General features: G+C 41.7%; 1 protein-coding gene across 2 annotated transcripts; it reads right to left on the reverse strand.

Annotated features, from left to right (window-relative positions):
- Nucleotides 1-1,674: 1,674 nt before the first annotated feature.
- On the reverse strand, nucleotides 1,675-14,253 carry LOC146512046 (microfibril-associated glycoprotein 4-like). 2 transcript variants are annotated; one of them, XM_085170910.1, is made up of 6 exons: nucleotides 14,133-14,253; nucleotides 13,750-13,899; nucleotides 5,537-5,575; nucleotides 4,028-4,124; nucleotides 3,754-3,921; nucleotides 1,675-2,307 (listed from the first exon to the last, which is right to left on the reverse strand). In XM_085170910.1, the coding sequence occupies exons 1-6, from the start codon at nucleotides 14,142-14,144 to the stop codon at nucleotides 2,054-2,056; spliced, it is 720 nt and encodes a 239-aa protein (XP_085027036.1). In that variant the 5' UTR covers nucleotides 14,145-14,253; the 3' UTR covers nucleotides 1,675-2,053. The 2 variants fall into 2 exon arrangements, with proteins under 2 accessions (XP_085027036.1, XP_085027035.1); XM_085170909.1 differs by lacking the exons at nucleotides 1,675-2,307; nucleotides 3,754-3,921; nucleotides 4,028-4,124; nucleotides 5,537-5,575 and adding exons at nucleotides 8,375-9,007; nucleotides 9,411-9,578; nucleotides 9,678-9,774; nucleotides 11,197-11,235 and having other exon boundaries at nucleotides 14,133-14,241.
- Nucleotides 14,254-19,027: the final 4,774 nt, after the last annotated feature.

The raw sequence follows: 19,027 nt of genomic DNA on the forward strand, positions 1-19,027 counted from the left end.
GACACCCACGTTTCTAACTGTAGACCCCATTAAAGGCTGAAGGACAAACTGAAGCAGGTGTATGTGCTCCTGACAGATTTGTGCCTAACATAATGAAAGCTCTCGGTCCCCTTTTGTGAAATCGTCTATCAGGAACTTTGGGGTAACATTTGACTCCGCCTTACTTTGGATGTTCATGTCAAATCTCTGGTTCAGTTCTGCTTTGATCCCTTAGGAAACTTTGCTAAATTAAGTCCTGTTGCCTCCTCCAGGTACTCACAGGTGCTGCTGCTAATACAGCTGCAGTGGCTCCCACTGAATTCAGAGTCCATTTAAAGATTCTGCTTCTGACCTTTAGAGCTCTTCATGGACCAGCACCAGCTTACACTATTGAACTTCTACAGCCCTGTGTGAGGTCATGTGATCAGCACACGAGGCTTTTGCCACTGTGACCACAGAGCGTGGAGCTCTCTCCCTCTGAGCTACAGATCTGTGGACTCACTCTCTTTTAAAAACAAATAAAACTCATCTTTCTGGAATTACGTTTGGTCAACTTTTCTTTTTGTTGCTCTGGTATTTTTCGTGATCTCTGTCGTGACAGGTCAGATATAAATCTAATTTTACTTTATTTCAGGTGAAGCTGCTCGTATGAGCCCAGAGCTCAGAGTAAGAATGTACAGCGACCACTAAACAACAGTCGCCTCAAGGCTCTTTATGAGGTCGAGACCCTCCAATAATACGAAAGCGTGCTGCTCTCGTGCTCAGACATCACCCTGACACGGTGAAAGTCCTCCATGTGGGGCAGCAGCTCGTTTGGATTTCCTCTGTGTGACAGTGTGACCACACCAACACACAATGAGGTGCATCTATTTGAAAGACTGAGTGTAAACACAAAAAATATTTTATTTTATGTGCTGGAATGTGCAGAAAATAGGTTTAAATGTTAAACTAATTTCTTCCAGTCAGAGAATGGTGCAGATAATTAAATGTTTGCTTGATGCATAAATTTAAAAGATTAAAACTAATAAAACAAGTTTTAAAAAGAGACTTTTCCATTTGATTACAGATTAGAATTGAGCTGAAAGATCTATCACTTTATCACCTGTTCAGGTTGTAAATCGTGTTTTTAGAAACAAAAAAAGGTTTCTTCCTGTTAAAAGGGAGTTTTTCCTTCCCACTGTCACCAAAGTGCTGCTCATAGGGGGTCATATGATTGTTGTGTTTTTCTCTGTATCTGTTATTGTAGGGTCGACCTTACAATATAAAGCACCTTGAGGTGACTGTTGATTTGGCGCTGTATAAATAAATTGAATTGAATTGGCGCCACCCGAGTGCCGCACTGCCTGCTGGGTAATACTCGTAGAATCAGAGACGGGACTTTTTAAATAGGGAGCTGATCCAGACTTCCTGTGTTGGGGCGCTGCAATTTTAATGTAAGTGAAAAGTGAATTGACTCCATTTTTGAACAAGGCTGCAACATGACAGCATCAGTGACTTTGTGGATGTGCTGCACAGGCACCTGAGACAAAAGCTCAGTACGAACTTCTCACAAGTAAAATCCGGTTGTGTAACTTTAGGTATAGAAATACTGAATATTAATATCAGTGTCTTCACCCTGAAGCAGGTGGAGCTGTAGTGCGAGGGCGGCTCCAGAATCCAGACAGAAACACACAAAGACCACGAGAACACCTCAGCTGTTTGCTTCTCATTTATTATCAGGATACAGCAGATAATGATTCACACCAGCTATCAGACCTCCACCAAACAGTCAGTGAGACGTTAAATCTGAGTGTGCTGAGCTGCAGACTGAGGAACAGCAGAGACCTCTAGTGGAGGAACGTGTTCATTGCAGCTGCTCTCATACAGGTGAACTACATCAGCTCATACTGGTCTCCGTCCATCATTTCACTCCACCTGCAGCTGTTTGACAGCTGCTCACTCACACTCTGACTGCTCTTCTGAAATATTTACGTCTTCGACTGACTCTGAAAGTTAAAGATTCTCTGGGATTACATGATAAAGGAGAGAAAAGAGAGATCAACACGAAATGTTCTGCTGTGTTTGTCCTGCAGATTTACTGCACAGGACGGATCTTCATGCTGATGGTCTTCAGAGAGTAATCATAACCTTTCCACTGGTACCAGTTCACACCAACAGCAGGGACAGTACCATCAGCCCCCCAACGATAAACCCCGTTAGGGCCTGCATAGTGACAGTCTTTGTACCAGAACGCCCCCAGAAATGATTTTGCACAGTTCCTTGCAGAGATGTCCTGGTCTTTGTCAAATGTGGTGAACTTCTGTCCGCTGTGATAACTCAGGGCATCTCCTGCAGAAACACAGATGAACAATCACAAAATTACCACTAATCCCAGTCAGACTGGTCTGCATGTGTACTGGGAGTGTTTTCAGTGGGCCATGACCAGTGTTGGTCAAGTTACTTGAAAAAAGTAATCAGTAATTAATTACTGATTACTTCCCCAAAAAAGTAATCCCGTTACTTTACTGATTACTTATTTTCAAAAGTAATTAATTACTTAGTTACTTAGTTACTTTTTAAAAACATGATTTACAACCTGAATAGGTGATAAAGCGATAGATCTTTCAGCCCAATTCTACTTTTTCTACATAATCCATCATACAAAATGTAATCAAATGGAAAAGTCTCTTTTTAAAACTTGTTTTGTTAGTTTTAATCTTTTAACTGAAGCAAAATTTTAATTATATGCAACATTCTCTGACTGGAAGAAATTAGTTTAACATTTAAACCTATTTTCTGCACATTCCAGCACATAAAAATAAATATAAATATATATATATATATATATATATATATATATATATATATATATATATATATATCACTCTTTCAGATGCAAGTAAAACACAGCAGAAAATAAATAAAGTCAAAGACTAGCGGTCCTTTTGCTCTATTTTCACCTGTAAAGCAGGAGTAGAGTAGGCGGAGGTTTATCCTGGTGCAGGTGTGCAGCGGTCAGTGGAAGAATCCGCAAGTTTCTCTGTGAGTTTCCCATTACGTCGTAGCTACTCGGTGCTTGTTTGGAAGTTTAGGGGTTTTTTTTTTCGCTGTAAAAAGAAGTTTTCTTCCCACGCACAACGGACACTAATGTTTTTCTCACTTTTTATGGAATCAAACTCAAAGTAAGGTCAGTACTTCCACGCTTTAAACGCTGCACGCTCATACTCTCTCTGCACTCGATATATGATCCATTGTTGATCTGCACACAGCTGTTGTCACGAACGTCGCACTCGCTTACGTCACTGTCATGAGACATTCTCGCAAGAAAATCACGGTTTTAGTAACGCAGTAACGCAGCGTTCCTACGGGAAAGTAACAGTAATCTAATTACTGTTTTTGCAATAGTAATCCCTTACTTTACTCGTTACTTGAAAAAAGTAATCGGATTACAACGCGTTACTGCCCATCTCTGGCCATGACACAGACTGGACTCAAAGCAGGTTCAGCTCCCTGCTGATCCTGCATGTCTCCGCACCACCTGATCTGTGGTGGGATACAGCTCCAACCTTTTTATCTGTTTCCATGGAAACAGTCAGCAGAGACCTCGGTGAGCGACTCCTGTTTGCACAGCACGAAGGTCACATGATGCTGTGATGACATCATCAGTAAATGGAACAGCTGGAACATCTCTGGAACTAAACTTGTTGGAAGTTTCAAACTAAGCTTAAACGAGGAACCAGATTTAAGACCTGACACTTATTCATCTTTCAGAGTCAGAGCAGAATATTTCCCCACCTGCCCCTCCGTTAATGAATCCAGACACGTGCAGTCTGTATCCGTCGGACTCTGGATCGATGGAGAACGAGGAGTAACGGGCAAACGCCATGTTTCCACTGAAGTCCTCCATGTCGACCAGCAGCTCGTACCTTTTCCTCAGAGTGAGGTGGAAGAGACTCTCGAGGCCTATAAACAACCAGAAACATGCACAAGTCTCTGATATGTGAAGCTTCTCTGGTTCAACATGTGTCCACAAAGTCACATCAGAGTTTCAGCTTTGCACTTTGCTCACCGAGCCAGTACTCTCTGGCAGCGTCACCGAAGCCCATCTTGTATTGACTCCAGGGTCTGTAGAAGTTCACCGAGCCGTCCGTCCTCCTCTGGAACACCTGGGGACGAGAAGGTGGGTAACCAGCTGGACATACACGGCATTCAAGATTAGTCAGAACCACAGACAGGTACCACTAACGCCCTGCGACTTTAGTTTGGACATCGTGCAGACAGCTGGGCTGATTCCTTGTAGCCTCCAACAGTGAGTATCTGGAAGCCTGCAGCAGTGCAGCCAGACTCCTGTTTGCAGGTTTTCCCCACACCGCTGCTCCTCTCTGCTTATTACAGAGAAACTCTGGTTTTCTCTCAGATGACAGCAAACAGTACATTCACAGTCTTTTACACACTTTAACTGTTTCTACAGCACTGTATCCTTTCTCCACACACGACCACCTCATGTTCTCCACCATCAGGTCATCATGAGCTTGTTGTGATCAACACCAGGGTCAGCGCTGTTCCTGTTACTGAACTGGTCGACCCCATTCTCCAGCCTCCTCTAAGAGCTATCTACACTTTTGCTGCTCCAGCATCAGACTCAAAATCCAGAGCTGATGCTGGTCACCGCCCATCCTGTTCCTGCACCACCTGACCTCCTCGTTCCTCAGGAGGAGACATTCGGGGAGACTGCTGTTCACATCAGTTGCCTCGGCTTGTCCTAGTAGGAGTTCCACCTCATTCACCTGCTACTGTAATCATCTGCCTTCCTGTGTACGACCACTGTGATCACCAAAGATGTGGGCTTCATAGATAATTGGGAAACTTTCTGGAGGAAACCTGGTCTTGTTAGGAGAGACAGTTATGCAGACTGCACGTGTCCATCAAAACAGTGCTTTGCTGCATGTATATTTTAACTTTGCTTTTTATTTCATTTGAAGGAGACCTTCAACTCAGTGTGTCTTTTTACAGAGTTCAGAAAGTTTTCTTTGCATAAATAAAATTTCACCAGCAACTTTGAGCGTTAAAGGTTGCCTTAGGCAGCATCATTAGAAGACATAGCATACATTTACACTGCTATGCAGATGACACCCAGCTCTATCTGTCCATGAAGCCAGATAACACACACCAATGAGTTAAACTGCAGGAATGTCTTAAAGACATAAAGACTTGGATGGCCACTAACTTTCTGCTTCTTAATTCAGATCAAACTGAGGTTATTGTACTCGGCCCTGAAAATCTTAGAAATATGGTATCTAACCAGATTCTTACTCTGGATGGCATTACCTTGGCCTCCAGTAACACTGTGAGGATTTTCACAGGTCTTCCTGTTAAAAGGGAGTTTTTCCTTCCCACTGTCGCCAAAGTGCTGCTCATAGGGGGTCAAATGATTGTTGGGTTTCTCTCTGTATGTATTATTGTAGGGTCTACCTTACAATACAAAGCACATTAAAGCGACTGTTGTTGTGATTTGGTTCATAAATAAAACTGAATTTTACACACAAAATGAAAATAAGCTGGGAGTTCAAATACTCACAGTCCAGCGTCCATTTAGTGAGTCCATGTCACAGTACACCTACAAACACACACACACACACACACTAATGAAACATCTCAGTGTGTAATACTGATATCAGTTTGATTAGAAGTATCAGCAGGAACTGGTTGTAACTGGTCACAGTTTAACCTCCTATTGAGTCCTCAGCTCAGACTTTATAAATTAGACATTATAAATAAATTAGCATCATTAAACTGTAAAAGTATTTTATTAAAAACTATTTCATATAAATTTCACAGAATATTAAAATATTATTTTAAATACACTGAACAAAAATATAAACACAACACTTTTGTTTTTGCCCCCATTTTTCATGAACTCAAACTCAAACAATTTTTCTACAGGGTGGGTCATTTATATGGATACACGATAATATCATGGGAATGGTTGGTGATATTAAAGTCCTGTTTGTGGCACATTAGTATATGTGAGGGGGCAAACTCCTCAAGATGGGTGGTGACCATGGTGGCCATTTAGAAGTCGGCCATCTTGGATACAACTTTTGCTTTTTCAGTAGGAAGAGGGTCATGTGACACATCAAACTTATTGGTAATGTCACAAGAAAAACAATGGTGTGCTTGGTTTCAACGTAACAACAGCAGCACGTTTAAGCTTGATCAGCTGTTGTTACAATTTATTTAATATTATTTCTACACCAGGATCTTTTTCTACAGCTGACGTAACTGTGCAGGGGCGGATCTAGCAAAGTGTAGCCAGGGGGGCCGATAGGGCATGTACAGGGAAAAGGGGGCACAAAGACATACTTTTCTTTCTTATTCTCATTTAAAATGTCGAGCTTTTAATAAATAATTATGTGAATCTTACACCCAAAGTTTTAATCTGATGTAAAACATATAGAAGTCCATTACTGTATATAGTAACTGTTAAGTCTAATATACCCTAGTAAGCTATACTAATTTTTCCTTTGGGAACCATCTGTGCAGTCTGCAGTTCTGTTGAAGAAAGATGTTGAATCTATTTAATTATTCTTGAAAAATAATTTATTTCTGTGCATTTTTTTCACACTGCATCAAATTAAAGTTGATTACATCGATTAAGCATCATGAGGTGGAGGGGGGTTCACTATTTTTTTTTTTTTGCTGGGAGTTTGCAACCCTAGTTAGGTTGCTTAATATTTCTGCTAAGTACTCTTTAAAATACCAGAATAGGGAGGATGGAGCAGGTTTAAGTTTATTAGATCAGTTTTGCTGAACTATGAAATATTTTGGGTGCCGTGTATTTTTCACACACAGGTATTGTTTTGGAGGAAGGAAGGTTCAGGGTTTAAGTAGTCATCATCATGGGCTCATCCGATTAGAATGAGAATAAGCAGTCAATCGTTTACAGGTTTTGTCGTTTTATTGAATAATGGGTAAAGGAAGGAAAGACACACATGGACTGCTATCTCTCAGCTGCCGCCCCATGTGGGAGTGAAGAAAAAGTGACTGCAGTCCTTATATAATGAGTGACAGGTGAGTGCAATTAAGGCCAAGCACCACCCCCAATCAAAGGTGAGGAAAAGAAACAAGGTGCATTTGGTGAAGTGGATGTGCTGAAAGGTGAGCCTTTACAACAGGTGTAACAGAATAGCTTTAGTGTTTGTTTTTTAAACTTCAGTTTGAACTCATACAAAATCCAGCAAGATATTAAAAAAACAGTTTTATTGATTAAACACACTATATCAGATTCATATCGGTATCGGACATTAAAAAAAAGTGGTATCGTGCATCTCTAGTCCAAACATCTTTAGCTGCTTTAGTTTGACTCTAGGCTAACTTTGACTTGTTAAAGTTAAGCTCTTATTAATTAAATCCAGTTTCACAGAGTTAAATCTGCGTCACTCTTTGGGACTCCACAGAGTAAATGAGTCTTTATTCATGTCACCTTTAATTGTTGGATGTTTTTGAAAGTCCTCCATGTGGGGCAGCAGCTCGTTTGGATTTCCTCTGTGTGACAGTGTGACCACACCAACACACAATGAGGTGCATCTATTTGAAAGACTGAGTGTAAACACACAAAAAATATTTTATGTGCTGGAATGTGCAGAAAATAGGTTTAAATGTTAAACTAATTTCTTCCAGTCAGAGAATGTTGCAGATAATTAAATGTTTGCTTGATGCATAAATTTAAAAGATTAAAACTAATAAAACAAGTTTTAAAAAGAGACTTTTCCATTTGATTTCAGATTAGAATTGAGCTGAAAGATCTATCACTTTATCACCTGTTCAGGTTGTAAATCGTGTTTTTAGAAACAAAAAAAAAAGGTTTCTTCCTGTTAAAAGGGAGTTTTTCCTTCCCACTGTCACCAAAGTGCTGCTCATAGGGGGTCATATGATTGTTGTGTTTTTCTCTGTATCTGTTATTGTAGGGTCGACCTTACAATATAAAGCACCTTGAGGTGACTGTTGATTTGGCGCTGTATAAATAAATTGAATTGAATTGGCGCCACCCGAGTGCCGCACTGCCTGCTGGGTAATACTCGTAGAATCAGAGACGGGACTTTTTAAATAGGGAGCTGATCCAGACTTCCTGTGTTGGGGCGCTGCAATTTTAATGTAAGTGAAAAGTGAATTGACTCCATTTTTGAACAAGGCTGCAACATGACAGCATCAGTGACTTTGTGGATGTGCTGCACAGGCACCTGAGACAAAAGCTCAGTACGAACTTCTCACAAGTAAAATCCGGTTGTGTAACTTTAGGTATAGAAATACTGAATATTAATATCAGTGTCTTCACCCTGAAGCAGGTGGAGCTGTAGTGCGAGGGCGGCTCCAGAATCCAGACAGAAACACACAAAGACCACGAGAACACCTCAGCTGTTTGCTTCTCATTTATTATCAGGATACAGCAGATAATGATTCACACCAGCTATCAGACCTCCACCAAACAGTCAGTGAGACGTTAAATCTGAGTGTGCTGAGCTGCAGACTGAGGAACAGCAGAGACCTCTAGTGGAGGAACGTGTTCATTGCAGCTGCTCTCATACAGGTGAACTACATCAGCTCATACTCGTCTCCGTCCATCATTTCACTCCACCTGCAGCTGTTTGACAGCTGCTCACTCACACTCTGACTGCTCTTCTGAAATATTTACGTCTTCGACTGACTCTGAAAGTTAAAGATTCTCTGGGATTACATGATAAAGGAGAGAAAAGAGAGATCAACACGAAATGTTCTGCTGTGTTTGTCCTGCAGATTTACTGCAGAGGACGGATCTTCATGCTGATGGTCTTCAGAGAGTAATCATTACCCTTCCACTGGTACCACTCCACACCAACAGCATGGATAGTACCATCAGCCCCCCAACGATAAACCCCGTTAGGGTTTGCATGGAGACAGCCGTGGTACCAGAACGCCCCCAGATATGATTTTGCACAGTTTCCTGGCCAGATGTCCTGGTCTTTGTCAAATGTAGTGAACTTCTGTCCGCTGTGATAACTCAGGGCATCTCCTGCAGAAACACAGATGAACAATCACAAAATTACCACTAATCCCAGTCAGACTGGTCTGCATGTGTACTGGGAGTGTTTTCAGTGGGCCATGACACATACTGGACTCAAAGCAGGTTCAGCTCCCTGCTGATCCTGTATGTCTCCGCACCACCTGATCTGTGCTGGGATACAGCTCCAACCTTTTTAAATGTTTCCATGGAAACAGTCAGCAGAGACCTCGGTGAGCGACTCCTGTTTGCACAGCACGAAGGTCACATGATGCTGTGATGACATCATCAGTAAATGGAACAGCTGGAACATCTCTGGAACTAAACTTGTTGGAAGTTTAAGCTTAAACGAAGAACCAGATTTAAGACCTGACACTTATTCATCTTTCAGAGTCAGAGCAGAATATTTCCCCACCTGCCCCTCCGTTAATGAATCCAGACACGTGCAGTCTGTATCCGTCGGACTCTGGATCGATGGAGAACGAGGAGTAACGGGCAAACGCCATGTTTCCACTGAAGTCCTCCATGTCGACCAGCAGCTCGTACCTTTTCCTCAGAGTGAGGTGGAAGAGACTCTCGAGGCCTATAAACAACAAGAAACAGTCTCTGATATGTGAAGCTTCTCTGGTTCAACATGTGTCCACAAAGTCACATCAGAGTTTCAGCTTTGCACTTTGCTCACCGAGCCAGTACTCTCTGGCAGCGTCACCGAAGCCCATCTTGTATTGACTCCAGGGTCTGTAGAAGTTCACCGAGCCGTCCATCCTCCTCTGGAACACCTGGGGACGAGAAGGTGGGTAACCAGCTAGACATACACGGCATTCAAGATTAGTCAGAACCACAGACAGGTACCACTAACGCCCTGCGACTTTAGTTTGGACATCGTGCAGACAGCTGGGCTGATTCCTTGTAGCCTCCAACAGTGAGTATCTGGAAGCCTGCAGCAGTGCAGCCAGACTCCTGTTTGCAGGTTTTCCCCACACCGCTGCTCCTCTCTGCTTATTACAGAGAAACTCTGGTTTTCTCTCAGATGACAGCAAACAGTACATTCACAGTCTTTTACACACTTTAACTGTTTCTACAGCACTGTATCCTTTCTCCACACACGACCACCTCATGTTCTCCACCATCAGGTCATCATGAGCTTGTTGTGATCAACACCAGGGTCAGTGCTGTTCCTGTTACTGAACTGGTCGACCCCATTCTCCAGCCTCCTCTAAGAGCTATCTACACTTTTGCTGCTCCAGTATCAGACTCAAAATCCAGAGCTGATGCTGGTCACCGCCCATCCTGTTCCTGCACCACCTGACCTCCTCGTTCCTCAGGAGGAGACATTCAGGGAGACTGCTGTTCACATCAGTTGCCTCGGCTTGTCCTAGTAGGAGTTCCACCTCATTCACCTGCTACCGTAATCATCTGCCTTCCTGTGTACGACCACTGTGATCACCAAAGATGTGGGCTTCATAGATAATTGGGAAACTTTCTGGAGGAAACCTGGTCTTGTTAGGAGAGACAGTTATGCAGACTGCACGTGTCCATCAAAACAGTGGTTTGCTGCATGTATATTTTAACTTTGCTTTTTATTTCATTTGAAGGAGACCTTCAACTCAGTGTGTCTTTTTACAGAGTTCAGAATGTTTTCTTTGCATAAATAAAATTTCACCAGCAACTTTGAGCGTTAAAGGTTGCCAACCCCTGCCTTAGGCAGCATCATTAGAAGACATAGCATACATTTACACTGCTATGCAGATGACACCCAGCTCTATCTGTCCATGAAGCCAGATAACACACACCAATGAGTTAAACTGCAGGAATGTCTTAAAGACATAAAGACCTGGATGGCCGCTAACTTTCTGCTTCTTAACTCAGATAAAACTGAGGTTATTGTACTCGGCCCTGAAAAGCTTAGAAATATGGTATCTAACCAGATTCTTACTCTGGATGGCATTACCTTGGCCTCCAGTAACACTGTGAGGATTTTCACAGGTCTTCCTGTTAAAAGGGAGTTTTTCCTTCCCACTGTCGCCAAAGTGCTGCTCATAGGGGGTCAAATGATTGTTGGGTTTCTCTCTGTATGTATTATTGTAGGGTCTACCTTACAATACAAAGCACATTAAAGCGACTGTTGTTGTGATTTGGTTCATAAATAAAACTGAATTTTACACACAAAATGAAAATAAGCTGGGAGTTCAAATACTCACAGTCCAGCGTCCATTTAGTGAGTCCATGTCACAGTACACCTACAAACACACACACACACACACACTAATGAAACATCTCAGTGTGTAATACTGATATCAGTTTGATTAGAAGTATCAGCAGGAACTGGTTGTAACTGGTCACAGTTTAACCTCCTATTGAGTCCTCAGCTCAGACTTTATAAATTAGACATTATAAATAAATTAGTATCATTAAACTGTAAAAGTATTTTATTAAAAACTATTTCATATAAATTTCACAGAATATTAAAATATTATTTTAAATACACTGAACAAAAATATAAACACAACACTTTTGTTTTTGCCCCCATTTTTCATGAACTCAAACTCAAACAATTTTTCTACAGGGTGGGTCATTTATATGGATACACGATAATATCATGGGAATGGTTGGTGATATTAAAGTCCTGTTTGTGGCACATTAGTATATGTGAGGGGGCAAACTCCTCAAGATGGGTGGTGACCATGGTGGCCATTTAGAAGTCGGCCATCTTGGATACAACTTTTGCTTTTTCAGTAGGAAGAGGGTCATGTGACACATCAAACTTATTGGTAATGTCACAAGAAAAACAATGGTGTGCTTGGTTTCAACGTAACAACAGCAGCACGTTTAAGCTTGATCAGCTGTTGTTACAATTTATTTAATATTATTTCTACACCAGGATCTTTTTCTACAGCTGACGTAACTGTGCAGGGGCGGATCTAGCAAAGTGTAGCCAGGGGGGCCGATAGGGCATGTACAGGGAAAAGGGGGCACAAAGACATACTTTTCTTTCTTATTCTCATTTAAAATGTCGAGCTTTTAATAAATAATTATGTGAATCTTACACCCAAAGTTTTAATCTGATGTAAAACATATAGAAGTCCATTACTGTATATAGTAACTGTTAAGTCTAATATACCCTAGTAAGCTATACTAATTTTTCCTTTGGGAACCATCTGTGCAGTCTGCAGTTCTGTTGAAGAAAGATGTTGAATCTATTTAATTATTCTTGAAAAATAATTTATTTCTGTGCATTTTTTTCACACTGCATCAAATTAAAGTTGATTACATCGATTAAGCATCATGAGGTGGAGGGGGGTTCACTATTTTTTTTTTTTTGCTGGGAGTTTGCAACCCTAGTTAGGTTGCTTAATATTTCTGCTAAGTACTCTTTAAAATACCAGAATAGGGAGGATGGAGCAGGTTTAAGTTTATTAGATCAGTTTTGCTGAACTATGAAATATTTTGGGTGCCGTGTATTTTTCACACACAGGTATTGTTTTGGAGGAAGGAAGGTTCAGGGTTTAAGTAGTCATCATCATGGGCTCATCCGATTAGAATGAGAATAAGCAGTCAATCATTTACAGGTTTTGTCGTTTTATTGAATAATGGGTAAAGGAAGGAAAGACACACATGGACTGCTATCTCTCAGCTGCCGCCCCATGTGGGAGTGAAGAAAAAGTGACTGCAGTCCTTATATAATGAGTGACAGGTGAGTGCAATTAAGGCCAAGCACCACCCCCAATCAAAGGTGAGGAAAAGAAACAAGGTGCATTTGGTGAAGTGGATGTGCTGAAAGGTGAGCCTTTACAACAGGTGTAACAGAATAGCTTTAGTGTTTGTTTTTTAAACTTCAGTTTGAACTCATACAAAATCCAGCAAGATATTAAAAAAAACAGTTTTATTGATTAAACACACTATATCAGATTCATATCGGTATCGGACATTAAAAAAAAGTGGTATCGTGCATCTCTAGTCCAAACATCTTTAGCTGCTTTAGTTTGACTCTAGGCTAACTTTGACTTGTTAAAGTTAAGCTCTTATTAATTAAATCCAGTTTCACAGAGTTAAATCTGCGTCACTCTTTGGGACTCCACAGAGTAAATGAGTCTTTATTCATGTCACCTTTAATTGTTGGATGTTTTTCATTTTATTCCTGTTTTGTAGCCATTTGAAGAGAAAACTGTTGTGTTGGTTTTCTTGCATTTTCTGTTGCGTTGTTCCAGGACAGGAAGTAAGTGTGTCGTTAGTTCAAGAGTTCTGGCTGTAAAACAAACCTTGTCAGGATTATGATTTTATTATGATTTTGTGCCATGTTGATACAACTAAACTGGAATTAATTAACGTGTAGTTTTAAAGTGATAAAGTGCTCTCACAGCAGAGCAGACTTTTAAATATTTAAGAACTAATATGACAAAGTGAAACGTGGTAATGTTGTATTACTGCAGTATTATGGGATTATTATACAAACTATAGCTAGTGTTTAATTCTGGGTGGTTTATCATTATTATATTAATTATGGAATAAAAGTAGAAGTTTGATTATCAGAAGCGTATTTGGCCATATTATTAGGCACATGTGAATGTGTTTTGTTTCATATAAAAAACAAGATTTCATGTACATTTAAACTAAAACAAGTATATTTTACTCTATTGTCTCATTAGAATATAGTTTAATTATGAAAATTCCCATATTTTGACAAGCTGGTGAATTTGTGGTGTGGCTGTAGCTCAGGAGGTGCAGCAGGTCAGTTCCAGTGAGCTCCAGTTTACCTGGACAGCAGACGTGGCTCCGATGGGATAGATGGTGTACACGCCGCTGGGTCGGCTGCTGTCTCCATTGTAGATGTCACTGCAGTCCAGCGGGAGCACGAGAGGAGCACAGCTGCTCAGCATGGGCACCAGGAGGAGGACTGACAGCAGCTGGAACAGACATTCTCATGTTATTTCAGCATCATGTAGAGCTGCTGCATTTCTGACTGTCACTCAGCGGCAGTGCAAACTCAACCTCAGAGCCGACGTTCTCCGATTTTATGAAAACATCGTGAAGATCAACAATTTAAAGAAAAGAATAAAAAAAGAAGATTTTGATTTTTAATCCAATCAAATATCAAATTACTGGTGAATCTTTCAGATGTTTGAAGTTCTGAGCTCACCTTCATCGTCATAGTTCTGCTGAAACGATCTGATGAAAAACCTCAAGTCTGGGATTTTTATGTGGAAAGATTAATAATTAACTGATCCGCTCTGTGTGGTTCAATCTGGGTAAGATGATTGTATGGGATTTATAACCCTTATTATCTCTGACATGGTCCTTGAGGACTTTGACTTATTGTCAAACTTGAGCTTTGAGTTAGATTAATTATTCTGGCGCATTAGCACAGCCTCTGGATATCCACTGTCCTTCAGATCAGCCAAAACCCTGTCAGCATGTCGGACAGAAGCAAGAAACATGGGAATAAATGATCAGAATGATCGATCACACACGCAGAGCTTTACAATCTGTAAACACGTTCTAGACCAGAAGATAATGTTTGTGTTTTTCTTCTATCGGTCCAACAAAAACACGTTTGTACTTCCTCGAGCGCTGATATAAAACTACAATAATAAGTCAGAATTAGTACTGAGTTACTGACACAAACAGCTCAGGTTATTATAGCAGCACAAACACTGACTCGTTTATTGGTTGATTGGTTGGTTGATTGGTTGGTTGGTTGGTTGGTTGGTTGGTTGGATGATTGGTTGATTGGTTGGTTGGTTGGTTGGTTGGTTGATTGGTTGGTTGGTTGGTTGGTTGGTTGGATGATTGGTTGGTTGGTTGGTTGATTGGTTGGTTGGTTGGATGATTGGTTGATTGGTTGGTTGGTTGGTTGATTGGTTGGTTGGTTGGTTGGTTGGTTGGTTGGTTGGTTGGTAGTCATTAGTGTATTGTGAATGTGGAACACCAGACTCTTTCCTAAAGCTGAACCTGCTGTGGTTTGCAGTGACTGGGATTAAAGTGAAAAACACAAATAAACACATGAAGGTCTGAGTGGAAAGTAAACCACTGACAAACAGAAAACCAGCACCCAGAACATGTGTGCTGTAAGGCACAGGCCTTACTTTCAGCTTCACGCTACATTATCTGTAATGTTTTGTACTGTGTGATAACTGTAAGGGAACAGATCAGTGCATGACTGCAGACCGCGTGGGGCTGATGGTCCAGCCTCTGGCCCAGAAACAAACTTCCTGACACGTGCAGTTTGTAGAGTCTGGGCCACCCGCGGTGAGTGTTTCATTCCACCAAAGCACTGTTATCAGGTGAAGTCATTCCTGGTAATGTTTGTGGGAACCACCTTCATGTACCTTCTGGAAGTCCATGTGTTGTATCGGCAGTCGTGAACAGGAAGCACATCAGAGACAGAGACCATTTGCTTTAAGCCAAAGCAGCCGGACGACAGCAAGACTCCAGAGGAAGGAGTCATGGATGAATTAAAGCTTTGGGAAGAAACGCAGGAAATCAAAAGGCACTGCAGCAGTTTGAAGCTTGCACACACAAAATCAAGCAAAATGTCAGGGACACAGTAAGGCTGGACAACCAGGACAACAAACTGAAGACAAAAGCACAGAAACTTCAAGAAGCAGAGCTGCAGACTGAGTCAGCACAGGGAGAACTGGCAGATTCATGTTTATTATAAAGCACCAAATGACAACAACAGTCACCTGGAGGGGCGTTACACTGCAAGATAAGCTCTACAGTAGAAACCCAACAATCACACGACCCCCACGAGCTGATCCGGGATCAGGGTGGGGCAGCCATCTGTGAAGGGGAGGGGAGGAGGGCAGAAGGAGGCAGGTCAAAGGAATATATACGCCCCTTTCCATTAGTACCTACTCGAATCGATTCGGCACGGTTTGCCACAGTTTCCCATTAGGTCACAGTATCTGCTACTATTTTAGTACCTGCTCGGCCGGGTTCCAAGTGATCCGAGCAGGTACCAAAATGTGATGTCGGCAGACTGCATGCCACCGATTGGCTGGTCAGTGGTGTCATCGATGAGTTGTGAGAGCTTCTCATTCACGAAAATGAAAACTGACATTTTTGGAACCCGACAACGAGAGAAATGTCTCTAAAAACAAAACTGTGGTCCCCGAGTGAGACGAAAAGCCACAGACTGAGCAGCAGGTGCATCATCGCCTCAACGTCCACCTTTGTTGTTGTCGTGTTGCATACTAATGATGTCACTGGATTCTCTGAGTCGAGCCGAGTAGGTACTAATGGACACGGGGCCATAATGATGCATGGCTGTGGATCCATCTGATAGGTTTGTAGCTTAAACCTATTCGCTGGAACGTTGAAGACAATATAATTACACAGCAAAGCAAGACGCAAAGTAGGCAAAGTTTTTCATGTTACTCATGCATGAGGGAGACCTGCCTGGAGCCAAGTGTCGTTCCACCACTTGACCTCCATCAGACTCTCAGCCAGGTTCCCCATAGCACTCTTTTTATTGTGGTTACATGAATATGCATAGGTTCATTAACATATAACATCTTACATAGGTATACATGTGAACAAAGAATACTGTGTGTGTGTGTGTGTGTGTGTGTGTGTGTGTGTGTGTGTGTGTGTGTGTGTGTGTGTATGTGGGGTCAGAGTATGACCCCATAAATGACTTCCCTAAACCTACTGGTCTGGAAAGTCCAGCAGTCTATCTAAACAAAGGGCACTTAGACTAAAACAGATATTGCTATGTTAATCCTACTGTAAAACAATAAAACAAGGTACGACCTCTTCCCATGCTCCCAGGATGTAGGTGTGGATTCCAGAACACTCTGAATGCACACCAAGCCTTTGCAGCCTGCTAAAGATCACACATCCTATCACTACACAATTAATTATACACCTATAAGCATATATAAGTAGATATTTCTAAGCATAAATGACAATCAACAATACAAAACCTAACATTCCCCCCTTTTTGACATTTATGCTAGAAAGGTTCCCAGTTATGATCACCTCATGTCTGACAGTTTCAATGCAAACATTTTTATACACAGCATATGTCAATCACCCTAAATTACTGTAGAAGTACACAGTTTAACAAATGTATTAGCAGTTATCCCATTCCTCATTGATCTCATCCAATGGCAAAATGCATCCTACGACCAAACAAACGAATTGTTAATTTAATAGTCAAAAGAGAAATTAACATTTTCAAAACCATCTCAGCTTGGTGGTGCTCCTCTGGGCGTTCAAATCACATGTCTCTCTGCAGAGTGGTTTAAGTTCTGCAGGGCGTCATAAATGTCTCTTCCAGTTGTTTCCATCACTGTCCATAGGACCGGAGTCCAAATGTATGTAGAATAGACATTCAAACATACCAGTTGGGTTTGTCGTTTGTCAACATGGGTCTCAGTTATCTCCAAAGCTGGAGACCTCTTCAGCACTCTAGTTTTATGGCCTCTACCAACCCCCATCACCTCACTTCAGGCCTTCGTCCTGCAAGGGGGATACTTATGACTCCTCCATTGTCCATGCTCTGCAGAAAAACCCCTCTGTGGAAAGGGTGCTGGGTCCAGTTATCTTACTGCTGTTATGATCCCAGCAGTCTTCAGAGTGTCATCATATGCACAGTACAGTGACACAGCATTAGGTGATGTTCATAGGAAACTGCTGTCATCACCACCATAGCTTCTGGTTCCTGTGCTTTTCACAGAATCATGATGCCATCCTTAGACTCCCTCTGCGCTGTCGATGGAGCTTGGCACGCTCCCCTCATCCTTCAGGTGCCCGTCTGTTGTCCACAACCTCCTCTGTTGGCCTCTGGAAAGCCCCCTTGGCACAGCTCTCATTCCAACGCAGTTTCGTGGTCCTTGCTGTGGCTCCAAAGTCTGATCTCATGATGGGCCCCAAACAGCTCGACCTTTGACCTCAACCACTGCCTGGACTGTCAGCTATGCCTGGAATGGTTCTTGTTTCTCACTGGGCCTCTGAAGATTTCTCAGGAGATGACTGCTGCACCTGTATTTCCTTGCTAGGAGGAAAAACTTCTATTTGGAGAGCATGTCAACAATCATCAAACCACATTCTTTAGTTCAGTGAACTTCACTTATAGGTCATCAAAGCCTCATCTGAACATGGATGCACCACTTGCATAGGTTTAATACCCATAAATGAACGGTTAATCACACAAATCACTGCAACAATAATAGAAAACATTGTTTCATGTTAATCCTGGACCCCTCCTCTTGACGCATGGACACTCCCATGAGTCAACTCATCAACCCTAGATTCCTGTCTTAAAGAAAAAAGGTTAGCTAGATCATGTCCCAGGCAACATCAGGGTGTCTCCTCTGGAGTAGCTCCGTAACCCTGCAATAAAAGATGTTAGTGTGTTTTGCATATTAGGTTTGCTTAACACCTGGCTCCGCCAGGAGCCTGCATACACACCATCATGGCCTGGAAAACAAGATCTGGAAGTGAAATCAAACTTCACACCTATAAACAATTGTATCATAAGAGTAATAAAGCATTCAACATCAGCAAGACAAGTATCATGTGCAGGTTTTTTCAAATCAGTAAACTACAAGTATTTCCATAATTTGCCTCAGACATGGATCATCCCATGTACTCAGTTAACATTAATGTAATCGGTGACTTCCCTTAAGCAAAGTCACTCCACTCATGTATCACTAGGAGCTCAAAAGTGGCCAGTTAATGAGCCCCATGTTCAACTATTCCATAAACACTGCATCTCTTATTTGTTTTTCTCATGTCACTTGTCCGCTTCTGCTGAATTCTCTACATGTACTCTTAGAAAAACAAACATTAGCAATACACATTGACCATCCCGGTGGTCAGACGCAGGTCGACAGGTTCCAGAGGTGCTATAAAAGGACCATAAAGTTAACCATCCATAGCTGTGGAAAGAAGTGACACTAGTTTTCAACACAGGAAATTTCTCACATGTTATTCACATTGTCAAAGTAACCTTCACATTTTCCCAAAAACACAGTGTAACAGCATCACCACTCATAACCTATAAACACAGTTTTCTTCACACATAAA

This window comes from Neolamprologus multifasciatus, chromosome 8 (genome assembly GCF_963576455.1).
Source record: "Neolamprologus multifasciatus chromosome 8, fNeoMul1.2, whole genome shotgun sequence".
Lineage (NCBI taxonomy): Eukaryota > Metazoa > Chordata > Actinopteri > Cichliformes > Cichlidae > Neolamprologus > Neolamprologus multifasciatus.